Source organism: Fistularia commersonii, chromosome 20 (assembly GCF_037954325.1).
Source record: "Fistularia commersonii isolate RoL2024-O1a breed Wild chromosome 20, RoL_Fcom_v1.0, whole genome shotgun sequence".
NCBI lineage: Eukaryota > Metazoa > Chordata > Actinopteri > Syngnathiformes > Fistulariidae > Fistularia > Fistularia commersonii.
This window is the reverse complement of record NC_141303.1, coordinates 13,460,660-13,476,035: the sequence shown is the minus strand read 5'-3', so window position 1 is coordinate 13,476,035 and position 15,376 is coordinate 13,460,660. Positions and strand designations below refer to the sequence as shown.

Genomic DNA, 15,376 nt, shown 5'->3' with positions numbered 1-15,376 from the left:
ACCTTGTTAGTACAAACCGTCTGTGCCGCCCCCAACCCCATAAAAGGGAAATGGGGGCATGGATAGCACTTCCATAAGCATGATTAAAATCCATATATGAGCAGCATACTTTATGCTGTTTACAACAGAAGGTGGCCTGGAATGGAATGAGTATATGGCCTTTGTTCATACACAACAGTTGTCCTTTGACGGACTGAAAGCCCTTTTGTACCTTCCATATAGTAAACAAAATAATTGCCTCGAACATCGCAGGATCACTGCTTTGGCCCGTCGGATGATAAAATGAAATTAGCATCCTCGATAGCCGGTGGTGGAATTGTCTTGCCGGCTAATGGTGGGAAATTCTGATGAGACCTGACCTATTCTGTTCCCACAAGGGGAAAACCAGGGGAGGATGGAGCCTCCCGTTTTTGTTTTGACCCGTTTTTTGGAGCTGCTTTGGGATGAATTATGCAGACCAGACAATATTCCCTTTTTCCTGTCCTTGTGGTCCCAGATGTGTTATTTGCATTTGAGTATATCAATTCAAGGATTCACCTCAACAAGATTTGAATGATGAAATAACATAAAACCCCTACCTTGCCTTGCATTGCCTGGGAAATGATACATCGCATCAAGCGGCATAACGCTTTGGTCATGCCATGCCATGTTTTTAGGAGTGCATGGAAGAAATCAATTTGTTCAGTGAGAACAAGAGCCACCTGAAGCAACTGGGAGAGCAGCTGCTTTTAGCCAGCGACGAGGCCAAGCTGACCCGGGTCCAGGGCTCCCTGCAAGAGGTTCACGAGCGCTGGCACAATCTCTTCCACCAGATAGAAGCCAGGTGAGACAGCTTTGCTCCTCTCATTCCTCATTTTTCACATGTGCATTTTAGGCATTTTGATAAAAGCTAAAAACGTGTACGTGTGTTGCAGCTTGGACCAATAATGACTCAGTACCACCCCTGTCGATTATCCTTCCACTCACACACCTTTCGCGGCATCACTGCTCTGCCTGTATATGCGTCATTAAGAGTAAAAGGCTTTTAACTAAGTGCCTGTTATTAAACAATAGGCCCCATGAGTATCCGTCCACCTGCTGACATGTTAGCCGTGCTGTGCAGCTGTCAGGGGTACATGGCTCCTGAAGTGCCCGCCAGAGATATAAGCCCCCGTGATGGTAAACAGCCCCACGAGACAGATGGACAATCCTGTTGAGGAGCGATATACACACGGATTTCTCCGGTGGCCTTTCTGCACCCCTAACCCCACCCCACCCACCATTATCAAATAAAAAGCTCTGCATAAATATTTGACAGCGCCATATGTCCCCATGCTCACACTGACTGTCTCTCCATCTATATTTGATGGACAGATGAGGCACGTGGTGGGGAGTTCACAAAGTGAACTTAGCAGGAAACACGGTTAAATGCTCGGGTATTCAAAATGCCTGTTTGCTCTGGAGGACAGGGAGGAAATTTTAACAGTATACGAAGGGTGGTTTCATGTGAAAAGAGTAATTTCGCTATTGCTCACTCTCGGTGAGCCGTCATAATCCATCTACTACTGTAAACCATCTTTATGTCTTTGTGTTTAAATTTCACCAATATCTTTTTTCAGCATTTACATTATTTGCAGGAGTATATATATATATATATTTGAAAAATATCTCAAATTGAAAAATTGGTAGTACTTGGCTGGCAGATAAACTACTTCTACTCCATTCAGATAATGGATTATGGAGTATATGTAGAAGTTAGTTTTCCTATCAATATGTGTTTTGCTCATCTCCTAATTCATATTTTCATTGACATGTTGACAATGTAGCAACTGCTTTCCCTGAACATTTGAAACACACCTTGAAGATCTGAATTTAGTGGAGAAAATGAATGGAGGCCATAAACCTACATGAATTCTGAGCTTGACTTGAGCTTCACTGGGTACAAATTTAGCTTACAAGCTAACATCAACGAGTTTGATCGATTTTAAATATTTGAGCTTTTGTACTGCAGCTCACGTACGTCGATATGATATATATTTTAACAGGACATCATAGTTTTTGTACATATACTTTATCATCTTCAATGCACATCAGTGATTTGGAGTGCTGCCTGTTGCTGCACTTCCTTTAACTTTTTCCTGAAGGCATTTTCCTCCTGACTTATCCTCCAGCCCTCTACCCTCCCCTCTCTGAGCTCATTCTACTCTTGTCCTTTTTTTTTTTTTTCCCCTTTTTTTTTCTTTTTTCTTTTTTCCTTTTCTTGCACAGCATTAGACCCCTGACTGGGTTTTGTGTCTTTGTTGGGCCTCCACATGAAGCTGGTGTCCTTTGTTAGGCTGTCAGAGGTGGGGTTGGAGGCTTGGGAGGGGCAAAGGGGGTGGGGGCGGGGAGGGACTCGGTTTAGGGAACACGGATAGCTCCGCGGACGAGGTAGCGCTTTTTCCCCCAACAGAATTTACAGTGGCAGTGCAATGTCTTTGTCGCACGGCCGTAAACTTGAAGCCCGGAACGTCAAATTCACACGAGGACCGTGGCCTGCAGCTTCAGTTTGCCTTTTTCTGTGTACTAGGAACGAAGCAATGTGATATTAGTAAAAACAGTATAATCTCATTTTTTTAATCAATTGCCAAAATGAGTCTTTCTCTCTCTTCAATATCTTTTCGATCCCAGCCTAGATTTATATTTTAAAGATTTGTGTTGTTATACTCCGTTCCTCTAAAACAGACCTGGGCATTTAACCACCCGCAGGCCATATCTGGCCCGTTTTGCTTTTTTTATCAGGCCCGCCAAAGTATTTTCTTTGAATATTTTGATAAGTATTTTCAATCAATATTGAATTTAGAAACTCCTTTTTTCCTTTTTTTTAATTTTGTAAGGATGATTGTATGCAAAATAATGTCGGTACATTCATATGATCATTTAAACATTTTAAAGTTGAAATAAGATGCCAAAACAATGTAAATATTTAAATTTCAATTTTTTATTTTAATTCATGATACCTAGTATCATGATACCTAGTTGGCCCGTGCATAAAGATTAAATAAGAAATGTGTAATAATGTGGCAATAAGATGTGTAAATAAGCAAAGCCAAATTAATTGCCCACTCATGCTCTAAAAGTATGTTAGCTAGTTAAGGCGCCCTGTAAAACCAACACACTACCGATTTCTTCTTTTTGTATCGCGAACAATAAAACTTTATTTTGCCTTTTTTTTTTTATTTAATTTATTCCGAGTAACTATTTAACACACATTTTACTCCAGTTTTCACGAGAATTACTTTCTCCGATAAAGAATCATCTTACCTGACCCTTAACTTTAACTGGCGCGTTTAAACAGCTTCAAACTGGCTCTTGGAACAGGCCTAAGACATAAACAGTTAGGACCCTTTCAAACCCACCCACCCTTACACTCACAGCTGTTTTTAGCGCTTATTATTTTGGCTGAGAGTGTTCCCCTCTCAGCCCTGACAGGCCCCGCTGAACCTCGACAGGAGAGGACAGATCAAATGCGGGAATTAACTCAAACGCCCAAATGGGGCACACTTCAGGCTTTTAAGCTTCAGAAGAGAGCTTTTATTGTCTCAAGCGTTGCTATGACACCAATGTCTGTGTGCATGTTCAATGGGGTCTGTTACTGTGGTGACTGTGGAAGTTCTACTGTGTGAGACACCTGAGACGCTTTAGGAAATTTTATCTGAAAACCATTCATTTGTTCCTTGTTTATTTCATTTTTTTTTTTTTTTTTGCCGCCAGGCCGTGTTTTTCTCACGTCGCATCTCGTTTCTTCGATTCATCACCTCTCTTTGCTTTCTTCTGTGTTTCCCACCTACTCAATTCAATAAATGTATCTTGGGGTTGGGTCTCTGCCCCAGAAGGATTGCAAACGGAGACAATTCAAGACTAGATAAAACAGAGAAAACTTTTCCCAAACAAGTTTCTTTTTCATTTTTCTCAATGTGGATTAGCTGCTTTCCATCTTTGCGCCGCCAGAAATGTCTGTGAAATCAAACATATTGGATTTGAACCGAATCCAGGCTCAGAAAACTGCCAGTTTTCACATTGTTACAAACTAGTAACACAGTCAATCAAAAAGGTCATTTTTTTTTTCGAGTCGCCTCAAATGAATGACTGCAGAGATGTAAAAATTTGTGTGTGTGTGTGTGTGTGTGTGTGTTATAGGGTGAAGAAACTGAAGGAGACTTTGACCACGATGCAGCAGCTGGACAAGAACATGAGTAACCTTCGGTCGTGGCTTTGCTGCATCGAAGCCGAGCTGTCCAGACCCATTACCTACAGCGTGTGTCATCACCACGAGATCCAGCGGAGGCTGGCTGAGCACCAGGTACATGATAACACACACACACACACACACACACAGTTTTACTCAGCTACTTGCCATATCTTGTGTGTCACAGGATCTTGTTTGTTTGTTTGTTTAGAGGTTTATTAGGATAGTGTACAAATACATTGAGCACAGAGGCAGAGATGTTTGTACCAGATTATAGTACCAGACAATAAAAAGGCAATAAAATAACTATACAATATATAAACAGGCAATAAAATATGTATTCTGCAAGTTGAAAGTGCTATTGTTGTGATATTGTTACTTTGGTCATGTGGGGGCCATCAGATGTTACCCAGAATACCCGTCTGGGATTGTTAGTGTGAGCGTGTTTGGTGCTCCAGAATCCAATTTTTAACGGCCCGTGTAAAGGTGTGAAAATCAGTCATGCTCTTAAGATTGTCTGGAAGCCCATTTCCATTCTTTTATGGCTTTACAGGAAAAGGCAGATAGAGAAAATCTTGAAATTCTCTCTTGAAATTCTAGAGGCTTCTCAGCTATGTCTCTACATCTCTTTAACTTGCTCTTCATTCTTTGTGTCTCTTTATGATTAATTATTAACGCCGGTCACTCCTTTTGTCTAATTCGGGAGTGGTTCTCTGATGATGCAGGAGCCCCTATTTTCTGTTTGTGTGCCTATTGGCTGATATCGATATCTCCGATGCCTGCACACATGTCCACCCAGGAGCTGCAGAGGGACATTGAGCAGCACACAGAAGGTGTGGTGTCAGTGCTCAGTCTGTGTGATGTCCTGCTGCATGACGAAGATGCCAGCGGTGGCGGCGGCAGTGACGCGGAGAGTGACTCCCTCCAGGAGACCAGCCGCAGCTTGGACCAGCGCTGGAGGACCATCTGTGCGATGGCTCTGGAGAGGAAGCTCAGGTCGGAGCCAAAACAAACACACACACTTCGACTCATTGACTATATCAAGATGGTTGGCTGTGAGCGTCATTCAAAGAGAAAGATGAGCCTTTGACGCCAGCGTGTTGTGCCTTTGCAGGATTGAGGAAACATGGAGACTCTGGTGCAAGTTCCTTGACGACTACTCACGGTTTGAGGATTGGCTCAAGATGGCCGAGCGCACGGCTGCCAACCCCAACTCTGGAAACGTCCTTTACACAGTCGCAAAGGAGGAACTCAAGAAATTTGAGGTTAGCCACAAGAGACCGCATTTTGGACATTTTGAGTCAGCCGCCACCCAGAATTGCAAGGCTTTATTCAATCCCATGAGCAAACCGGCCTTTTTTTTGACCCCCTTAGTTTCTCACCAGCTCCTACTAGACACATGCATTTCCAAGGAGGAAGGGAGGGTAGCAGTACCAAGTTAGAACTGAGTAATCTTTCATTATCAATGCTTATGGTTACTCCACTTTCCCTTTACTTCCAAAGAGTTTCCAAAGGCAGGTTCATGAGCGTCTAACCCAGCTAGAACTAGTCAACAACCAGTATCGCCGCCTGGCCCGGGAGAACCGCACTGACCGTGCCAGCCAGCTTAAAGCCATGGTCCATGAAGGCAACCGTCGCTGGGACGCCCTGCACCACAGAGTGGCCGCTATCCTCCGCAGGCTAAAGGTACAACGCCTTGCTTCCAATCTGGTTATTTGATTCCACTGCATTGTGGTTTTTCTTTTAAAAGATCTTGAAAGTACTTTAAGTAAAAAATTGCATTTATAGACACATTTCATAGTTAGGTTTTCAGATGTATCTGAAGATGTTTTTTTTGTTTTTCATAACCTCCGTATTCGGGTTCATGAAATTGGTTTTCATTGTTACAGTCTCAAGACTAATCTATATGCATGTCCATAAGCATCTTACCCAGACTAGTATTTATATTGTTCAGTTTTTTCAATCCAACAACAAAAGTAGCACATATCTGTTTGGCCAAAACTAGAAAAATACGTATGGATGCAATGGATTGGGGCAAACAGGTCCCAGGAGAGGGACCAGACAAAGTGGCTCAGAAGACCTCCCATGATGAAGAAAACTATTGGACCCAGTTTTTCCTTGCCTGGACGCTGGTCACCAGGGCCCCCGCCCTGGAGCCAGGCCCGGGGACTTTATCTATGAGGCTCGGGTCCCTCTTCCCCTGGGCTCACCAGCCAGAGGAAAGGCCAAGGGGGTTGGATATAGTGTGAGCCGGGCGCTAGCCGGAGCGGGGGACCTTGGCGGTCCAATTCTTGGGTGCAGAAGCTGTCTCTTGGAACATGGAATGTCACCTCCTTGGTGGGGAAGGAGCCCGAGCTTAGCGCAAGGCCGAGAGGTTCTGACTAGATATAGTCAGACTCACCTCGACGCGCAGCCTGGGGTCTGGAACCAAGCCTCTCGAGAGGAGCTGGACTCTTTTTATTCTGGGGTTGCCCCCAGTGAGAGGCACCGGGCAGGTCTGGGCATATTGATTGCCCCCCACCTCGGCGCCTGCACATTGGGGTTCACCACGGCTAACAAGAGGGTAGCCTCCCTCCGCCTTCAGGTGGGGGGACTGACTGTTGGTTCTTACTGTTGCTTGCAGCTATGCACCCAACAACAGTTCAGTTTACCCTCCATTCTTGGGGTCCCTAGAGGGGCTGCTGGTGACGCTCCCACTCCCGCATTATACTGGGAGACTTAAACGCTCACGTGGGCAACGACAGTGCGACTTGGAAGGACGTGATTGGGAGGAACAGCCCCCTTGATCTGAACCCAAGCTGTGTTTTGTGGACTTCAGCGCTCGTCAGGGATTGTCCAAAACAAACACCACGTTTAGGCATAAAGGTTTCCATATGTGCACTTGGCACCAACACAGCTTAGGTCACAGTTCTTTGATCGACCTTGTGGTCGTATTGTGGGACTTGCGGCCACATGTCCTGGACACTCGGGTGAGGAGAGGGGTGGAGCTGTCAACTGATCACCACCTGCTGGTGAGCTGGCGCCGATGGTAAGGGAGGACGCCGGTCAGACCTGGCTGACCCAAACATCATGTGACGGCCGGCTGGGAACGTCTAGCAGGTCAGAGTCAGAGTCCCCGGTCAGATGGAGTTTCAACTCTCACCTTCGGCAGTGCTACAACCACATCCCAAGGGAGGCGGGGGACATTGAGTCTGAATCGGCCACGTTCCGTGCTTCCATTGTTGAGGCAGCAGACTGGCGCTGCGACCGTAAGGCGATCGGCGCCTGTCAGGGCGGCAACCCTCGAACCTGCTAGTGGACTCCAGCGGTGAGGGATGCCGTCAAACTGAAGAAGGAGTCCTATTAGCCGTTTCGGGCCAGGCGGCTGACAGGTACAGACAGGCCAAGCAGTATGCGGCTTCAATCCTCTTTTTAGAAAAGGGGATTGGAGGGTGTGCTCCAACTACAGGGGGATCACACTCCTCAGCCGCTGGAGAAGAAGGTCCGCCGAGTCGTTGAATTGGATCCAGGAGGAGCAACGTGGTTTTTGTCCCGGTTGTGGAACAGTGGACCAGCTCAATACCCTCGAAAGGTCCTCGAGGGGGCATTATTAACTATTTACATCCACTATGAACAAAGCATATCCAGTTTTGTATGATATTTTCAAATCCTTAAAGTTTTTTGTCAACAAACGTTATCTGCTCGTGTTGAATAACAAAACACCACACTGACAAACCCTCAAACACACATAGTATATACACACAGAGTGAAATGGAAAAAAAAAAACAAAATTGTACAGTGTATACGTACGCCAACCAAATGAATTCAAATTTCTTTATTCTACTTTTTTTCTGCCCCCCTCCTGTAGTATTTCACCAGCCAGAGGGAGGAGTTTGAGGGGACCAGGGAAAGCATGCTGGTGTGGCTGACAGAGCTGGACCTGCAGCTGACCAATGTGGAACACTTCTCCGAGAGCGACGTCCATCACAAGATACAGCAGCTCAATGTAAGGCGTCAATCAAATGTTCACGGCGGACAGAGAATCTGCCCCTCGCTCAGTTTGTCATCCTTGATCCGAACAGATCTAACACTAATATCTTGTGGTGATTTATTTCCGGTCACCAATCACTTGTAGTTGATTTGCCATGGAACATTTCATGTGCACTTTATTGAGTCTCCGGAGGCCTTTGAATTATTGCAAACCATTCAACATCCTAGAGTTTTCAGAAGGAGATTGCCCTGAACACCGAGCGGATCGACGGGCTGATCGTGTTTGGCGAGGGGCTGATCCAGAAGAGCGCGCCACAGGATGCGGCGCAGATTGAGGAAGAGGTAGAGGAGCTGCACTCCTACTGCCAAGAGGTTTTCAGACGACTGGTGCGCTTCCATCAACGCCTCAGCCAGCCTCCGGTGAGCAAACTTTACATGCACCAGATCCTTTTATAGTCTCCCTTTTTCACATTTTATTCCTTTTTTGTATCAGATTTATGTGTTTTTTTTTTCTGTTTGCAGCTGTGAAGCTTGTTTAACTTTTCTAGTGAGCCTTTTGAAGGCATTCAGAACGGCCTTTTTTAACACAATTGTCCATTACAGTTGGAAATCTTTAACTCGATTTGGCTTTTTTCACTTGAAAATCGAATCAATCGATTAGATTAACAAACAGACCAATTCAGATACTTTTGAATAAGAATAAGAACAACTTTATTTATCCCAAAGGAAATTGTTGTGCCAGAGTTACAAGTAAAACATAACACTAATAAATAATAGTAGAAAATTGTATAAACAGTAAAAAAAAAAAAAAGGGAGTGGGGGAGAATAAGAAATACAAATAAACTATAAAGTGTCTAAGTAACAAGTCAAGGCTATAAAGTGTCATTAGGTCTTAAGTACCAGGTGACAGATAAGGAGTGCACAAGAGTATGAAAAAATATTGCACATGCAGCTGTTATGAAATGAAATATTGCACAAATATTGCACAGTTATGAATATAAATACAGATACACTCAGAATATACTCTGATCACTCGCAAAGCAAAGAACTTTGTGCATTTCTGCTCGGTACCGTGCTGAAGAGAAAGTTATCTCGCCCAAGGTGACCACGGACGAACCGGATTTCTCCAGCACCACCTTCTCCTTGGAGTCCAGCCTGGAGCTGATTGGTCGTCCGTGGCTCGGCCGGGGCTTCAGAAGCCTCCCGGCCACGCCCTCTCACCTGCTGACCTCACCCCTGGAGCGCTCCGGGCGGGAGACACCGGTGAGCGTGGATTCCCTGCCGCTGGAGTGGGACCACACCGGGGATCTGGGAGGGTCGTCGTCACATGAGGATGATGGAGAAGGAGATGGACCTGAGGAAGACAGAGTTTACTTCAGTGCATTGTCAGGTACATAGTCTAATTTTGCAGAATCCTTTCAGAAATTAGACAAGCATAGATACATATATGTACTCTATGTATATGTGTGTGTGCGCACATATATGTACACACACATATACATATACACTGCTCAAAAAAATAAAGGGAACACTTAAAAAACACATCCTAGATCTAAATGAATGAAATATTCTTATGAAATACTTTGCTCTTTACACAGTTGAATGTGCTGACAACAAAATCACACAAAAATGATCAATGGAAATCAATTGTATCAACCCATGGAGGTCTGGATTAGGAATCACACTCAAGATTAAAGTGTAAAAACAAACTCCAGGCTGATCCAACTTTGATGTAATGTCCTTAAAACAAGTCAAAATGAATCTGTGTTGCTTCCTGAGTGGACACTATGATTTCACAGAAGTGTGATTGACTTGGAGTTACACTGTGTTGTTCAAGTGTTCCCTTTTTTTTTTTTGAGCAGTATATATACAGTAAATGCACATCTCTATGTATATGTGTGTATGCACATACGGTACACGTACATGTAAATACATTAAATGCACATCTCTATGTATGTGTGTGCGTGCACATATATGTACACACACATATACATATAATAAGAATAAGAGAATAAGAACAACTTTATTTATCCCGAAGGAAATTGTCGTGCCAGAGTTTCAAGTAAAACATAACAATAATAAATAATAGTAGGAAATTGTACAAACAGTTAAAAAAAAGGAGGGGGAATAAGAAATACAAATAAAACTATAAAGTGTCAAAGTCAAGGCTATAAAGTGTTTTAAGTATATACATGTATATTATTACATTACTATACATTTGGCAGACGCTTTTATCCAAAGCGACTTACAATAGAGGACATAGGCACTGCGAATAACACTTGCAAATACAAGATGCACAGGAAATATACAGAACAGTAAGCTGGGGTTAGTATATATAAGCTGGGGTAAGTGTATATAATGTATGTACAGTAAATGCATATCTCAAGTATGTGTGTGTGAGTAATCATAATATACATGTATATTTTCATTCAGTGATACATAGGGAACAACATTAGTGAAATTTGTCTACCCCAGGCTGCCACGTAGCAGCACCTTCAGGGCAGTTAGGGGTTGCAAGTGTGTTGCTCAACAACACTTGGGCAGAGTAGGGGGTGCTTGGCAATCAAGCCAGGAATGTTTGGTTCAAAAACAACGATCCTACCACCCATGCCACGCAACCTCTAATATATATGTATAAAAGTATTTTCTCTCACTTTGATATGTGTACATGCATGCATAAGTGAGTGTGGGACATGGAGATGGGGATGGGATAAGGGGAAATTGACAAGAAATTATTTCTCTAGTCATTCCAAGGTAGTTGTTTTTAATTATTTGAGAATCGTCAAAGAGGGATAATTAACATTTTATTTTTCCATTATTCTCTCGAGGGTTTTTGACACCATTAACCTAAAAAAAACCATCCCCCCCTTCATAGGTGGATCTGCTTGGATCCTACGGGGGCCTTCATGCCGGGTTGAAAGTAGTACTTTTTTTTTCGTTCACACAGCTGTTTTGTTTTTTTTTCACAAAACACTCTGCCAACAAATATTTCTCACCAGCTCAAGTATCATTTGCGTGGAGGGGCAGATGCCTCTACGTATTTTTCTTTCTGCCACTGTGGTTTGGAAAACCACCTCACCGCTAAGCACATTCTCATTTTTCTTTTGTCTGACAAACTCTCCGACACCTAACTGTCTCAGGGGTGCCATATGGTTGAGAGTGAGAAATTGGATGGTTGGATCATTTAAAATTAGTTATTTTTATTCAACAGCACATTTATTTTCACTTCATAAGCCCTCCCGGAATTCTCTCCTCAGTATGTTTTGCTTTTGTTGTTGTTCATGTCACCCAATGAGTGTTGTACTTCACCACTGGGAAGGTCTTTTCTCATGAATAGTTTATCTTTTACCACCTAACCAGTAGTAGTATTTTAGGGAAATCCGTTTCCTTATATTTATTTTCTCCCCAGAGCAAAAACACAGAGGGGTTAACCTTCCTTTTACTCTGTGACAATTCAATTCATAGTGTTCCTATTCTTTTTTATTAAAATATACACACAGCACAAGCACCGATGAGGTCAAATATATCGCTTTTCAAAGCATTACATAAGTTCATGCTGTGTCGCTAAATTGGCCGAGAACATATCTCACCTCAACGCCAATCGTTATACATAAGTCAAGAGGTTTATGACAAAGGCATCACAATACCATTGAGTTGTTTATATACTCCTGTCCTAATTTGTGTCACCGTATAGCAAACCTTCTGTCATGAAGCTTTGGAATATCTAAATTTTCCATCTTCGATGCAGGAGATCCAGTTGCTCATCCAGTTGTGTGTCCGTGCTTTAGTTCCCAGCAGGTCTCTTTCCGTGCACGACGCTGTCAGGTGGCAAACACCTGAGGACGCAGAGAGCGAGTCTTCCCAGCTGGAAGCAGAGGGTCTGCAACCCCTCACCAGCACCCCTCTGAAGCAGGGCTATGTGAGTCTTATCGGATACAAGCTAAAGAATTAATCGAAAGTCAGCGCTCTGGTCCAACGGTTTCGTTGTGTCTCCAGCTTCGCCTCATGTCCCACTACAGCGACAGCATCGAGGACGTCAAAAGAATCTCCCTGATCCTGGACGACGAGGAGCCGATGGAGGACCTCGGCCTGACGGGCCTGACTGCTTCTGACAAGCAGCCGGGTGAGAAACACCACGGCAACAATCAGACGTCCAATGGCTGCGACCACCGCAGACATGAATCCAAAATATAAACAGTAATATCTGTTTTGATTCTCAACCTTTATTGCCTATCTGTTTTAAAGTCAAAACTGGACTTTTTTTGATCATAATTTTTTTTTTTTCTGTCGTCAAATTCACACGAAGAGTTGATTTAACCCTCATATTATGTTAAGGGTCAATTTGACCCATTGGGTCATTGGGTGAAATGGGTCAAATTGACCCTTAACATAATATGAGGGTTAAACGCTGGGTCAAGTCAGGTCATTTTATTTTCATGGCACCAAATCACAACCCAGTTGTCTCGTGACATTTTCCATGTATAACAGGGCTGGACTACAACTCTTTAAGATGACTGACACAAACTCCAAACTACCTTTAACTGGGCAGCTCAAAGCTCAGCAAGCGCTACCTGTTTAGGTAGAAAGAAAGAGAGTAAGAGAGAAGGACAGATGGAAACCAAGAGATTGATAGAGACAGATGCAAATTATTTCTTACTACTAATACCAGTAGTGCTACCAGTTACATGGTAATAGCTGGCGTGACACAAAAATAGCTTTAATATTCATACAAGAAATAACTATGGTGGACACCAGGTGAGATTTTCAGTAGATCAAGCCATGCCCACTGGGAATCTGCAAAAGAACAGGGACTCAAGGGAAGATTCTACTATCACGAACTGCTGAAGAGACGGATGAGCAACTGAGTAACTGAGTTGCGATAGTATCTTATATCGATGAAACCGATAAATGGAGACATACAGTGGATTATTGGGCGAATAGTCTGCGAGCACACCTGCCGGACCACAAATAATAGCTGTAGCGACCAAGTGGGAGCAACCATCGTTGGCTGTCACATTCTCACAGGTTTGCCACAAAGGTGAGGTCTAGGGGCAATGGGGCGACCCTGAAGTGCACATGGTGGTTGCTATATTGTTATTATTATACTGATATATTACCATCACTGAAATTTATCATGCTCAACATTATAGCTTTAAAACAAATACCTTATAAACCTATGCCATTGAGTTTGTGCAGGTTCTTTTCATAGAACCTATTCCAAAACATGTCTGCTTACTAAAAAAATCTGGAAAAAGTCCATCCATAGCATATATTTTTTGTTCTGAGCACATCTGGCTTAAGTGATCTGTGAACTTTTATTAGTGGGCATTCTTTTTACTGGTAAGATTTTTTCAACCAAGCAAGCACTCCAATAGAGAACACTCAGTCAGTGAATATTTTTTTCGGTTCCGTCAGGTGTGATTGAGCGCTGGGAGCTTCTCCGGGCCCGGTCCAGGAGTGACAGTGTTCAGACCCAGCGACCTAAAAGCCTCACCGCGGATCTTGACGACGTCGCATCCTGGTTGGAAAAGACGATCCCAGAGCTGAGACGCCTCCAGCTCTCGGATCCAGTGGCTGGTATTAATATGGATGACATGGCAGCCAGAGCTAAAGACCTCAAAGTAGGCAATAGCAGATTTCATATCTGTTTTTTTTTTTATTTTATTTTTTTTATTATTTAAGAATATTCAGAGGATGACATGGCATGACATGGCAGCAAGTAGGCAATAGCAGATTCATATCTGTTTTTTTTTATTTTATTTTTTTATTATTAGGATGACATGGCAGCCAGAGCTTAAGACCTCAAAGAAGGCAATAGCAGATTCATATCTGTTTTTTTTTTTTATTTTATTTTTGTATTATTTAAGAATATTCAGAGGATGGCAGCCAGAGCTAAAGAAGTAGGAAATGGCAGATTCATATCTGTTTTTTTTAATTTTATTTTTTTATTATTTAAGAATATTCAGAGGATGGCAGCCAGAGCTAAAGAAGTAAGCAATAGCAGATTCATATCAGGTTTTTTTTTTTTTTTTATTTTATTTTATTTTTTTATTATTTATTCAGAGGATGGCAGCCAGAGCTAAAGATCTCAAGTAGGCAATAGCAGATTCATATCTGTTTTTTTTTATTCTATTTTTTTATTATTTAAGAATATTCAGAGGATGACATTGCAGCCAGAGCTAAAGACCTCAAAGAAGGAAGTCGCAGATTCATATCTGTTTTTCTTTTTTTTTTTTTTTTTGATTTTTTTTTATTATTTAAGAATATTCAGAGGTTGTGACCATCTTGCAGGAGATGCAGAGGATGTTCACATATTACAAATCCACCATGCTGTCGGTCAACCTGCGAGCTCCCGAGGTCCTGGAACAGCGGGACAGGATGGCTGCTGTAAACAGAGCCTGGACTCAGGCGTGCACAGACCTCCAGCAGTGGGACGCCAGTCTGAGAAAAACTCTGATGCGCTGCCAGGTTAGAAACAGAAAGCTTATTTCATGCTTTTATTTTGAAATGGGCATGTGTCTCTTGAAGCACTCACAGAATGGACGAAACGTTTTTTTTTTTTTGTTTTTTTTTTTAAATCCAGGAGTTCCACGAAACCCTCCACTCTCTGCTGCTGTGGCTCGCCAATGCGGAAAGCAGACGAGGCGCAGTAGACATCAGCCACCCGGCGACACCCGCCCAAGCCCTCCAAAACCATCGCAGCAACCTCACCGTGAGCAGATCCACCGCGTTTTCTCCACCCTCGACAAACTCCTTCATATCAGTTTTACAATGGGAACGTCTGTGCAGGAGCTGAGGGAGGAGCTCCAGGAGAAGCAGGCCCAGCAGGCTTCCCTCCAGGCCCTGTGGGCTCAGCTCCAGCCTGAGGACGAGGGGGAAGACAGCAACGAGGCCCGGGAGAAGATCCATGTGACAGGAAGCAAGCTCAGGTTACTCCTGCGCCAGGTGAACCAGGACCTGAGCAGCCTGCGGCAACATCAGGTGACCTTTTGATGAGTGTGTTGGCTCTTCCTGCAGAGGAACCTTGTGTTTCAAATGTTCTGCATCAAATGCAGGATCTGAGTTCCGCAGCCCCCGTCCAAGGTCAAAGTGCTCCTGCGAAGGTCGCGTTATCAAAGAGAGGGCTTCCCAATCGAAGGTATGTAAAAGGTCCCTCAAATGAATATTTATATGCAAAACAGATGCAAACATCCACATACT

General features: G+C 43.4%; 1 protein-coding gene across 1 annotated transcript in view; it reads left to right on the top strand.

The window, feature by feature from the left end:
* Positions 1–15,376, top strand: part of LOC147223014 (nesprin-2-like) — a 60,096-nt gene that overhangs the window by 42,434 nt on the left and 2,286 nt on the right. Inside the window, exons 53-67 of the mRNA XM_086167428.1 lie at positions 657–823; positions 4,159–4,321; positions 5,007–5,203; positions 5,322–5,472; positions 5,711–5,893; positions 8,055–8,192; positions 8,405–8,596; positions 9,278–9,566; positions 11,965–12,095; positions 12,173–12,299; positions 13,592–13,797; positions 14,468–14,644; positions 14,760–14,888; positions 14,966–15,157; positions 15,232–15,314. Coding sequence (XP_086023554.1) covers positions 657–823; positions 4,159–4,321; positions 5,007–5,203; positions 5,322–5,472; positions 5,711–5,893; positions 8,055–8,192; positions 8,405–8,596; positions 9,278–9,566; positions 11,965–12,095; positions 12,173–12,299; positions 13,592–13,797; positions 14,468–14,644; positions 14,760–14,888; positions 14,966–15,157; positions 15,232–15,314 — 2,525 coding nt within the window. The remainder of the gene's footprint in view (positions 1–656; positions 824–4,158; positions 4,322–5,006; positions 5,204–5,321; positions 5,473–5,710; positions 5,894–8,054; positions 8,193–8,404; positions 8,597–9,277; positions 9,567–11,964; positions 12,096–12,172; positions 12,300–13,591; positions 13,798–14,467; positions 14,645–14,759; positions 14,889–14,965; positions 15,158–15,231; positions 15,315–15,376) is intronic.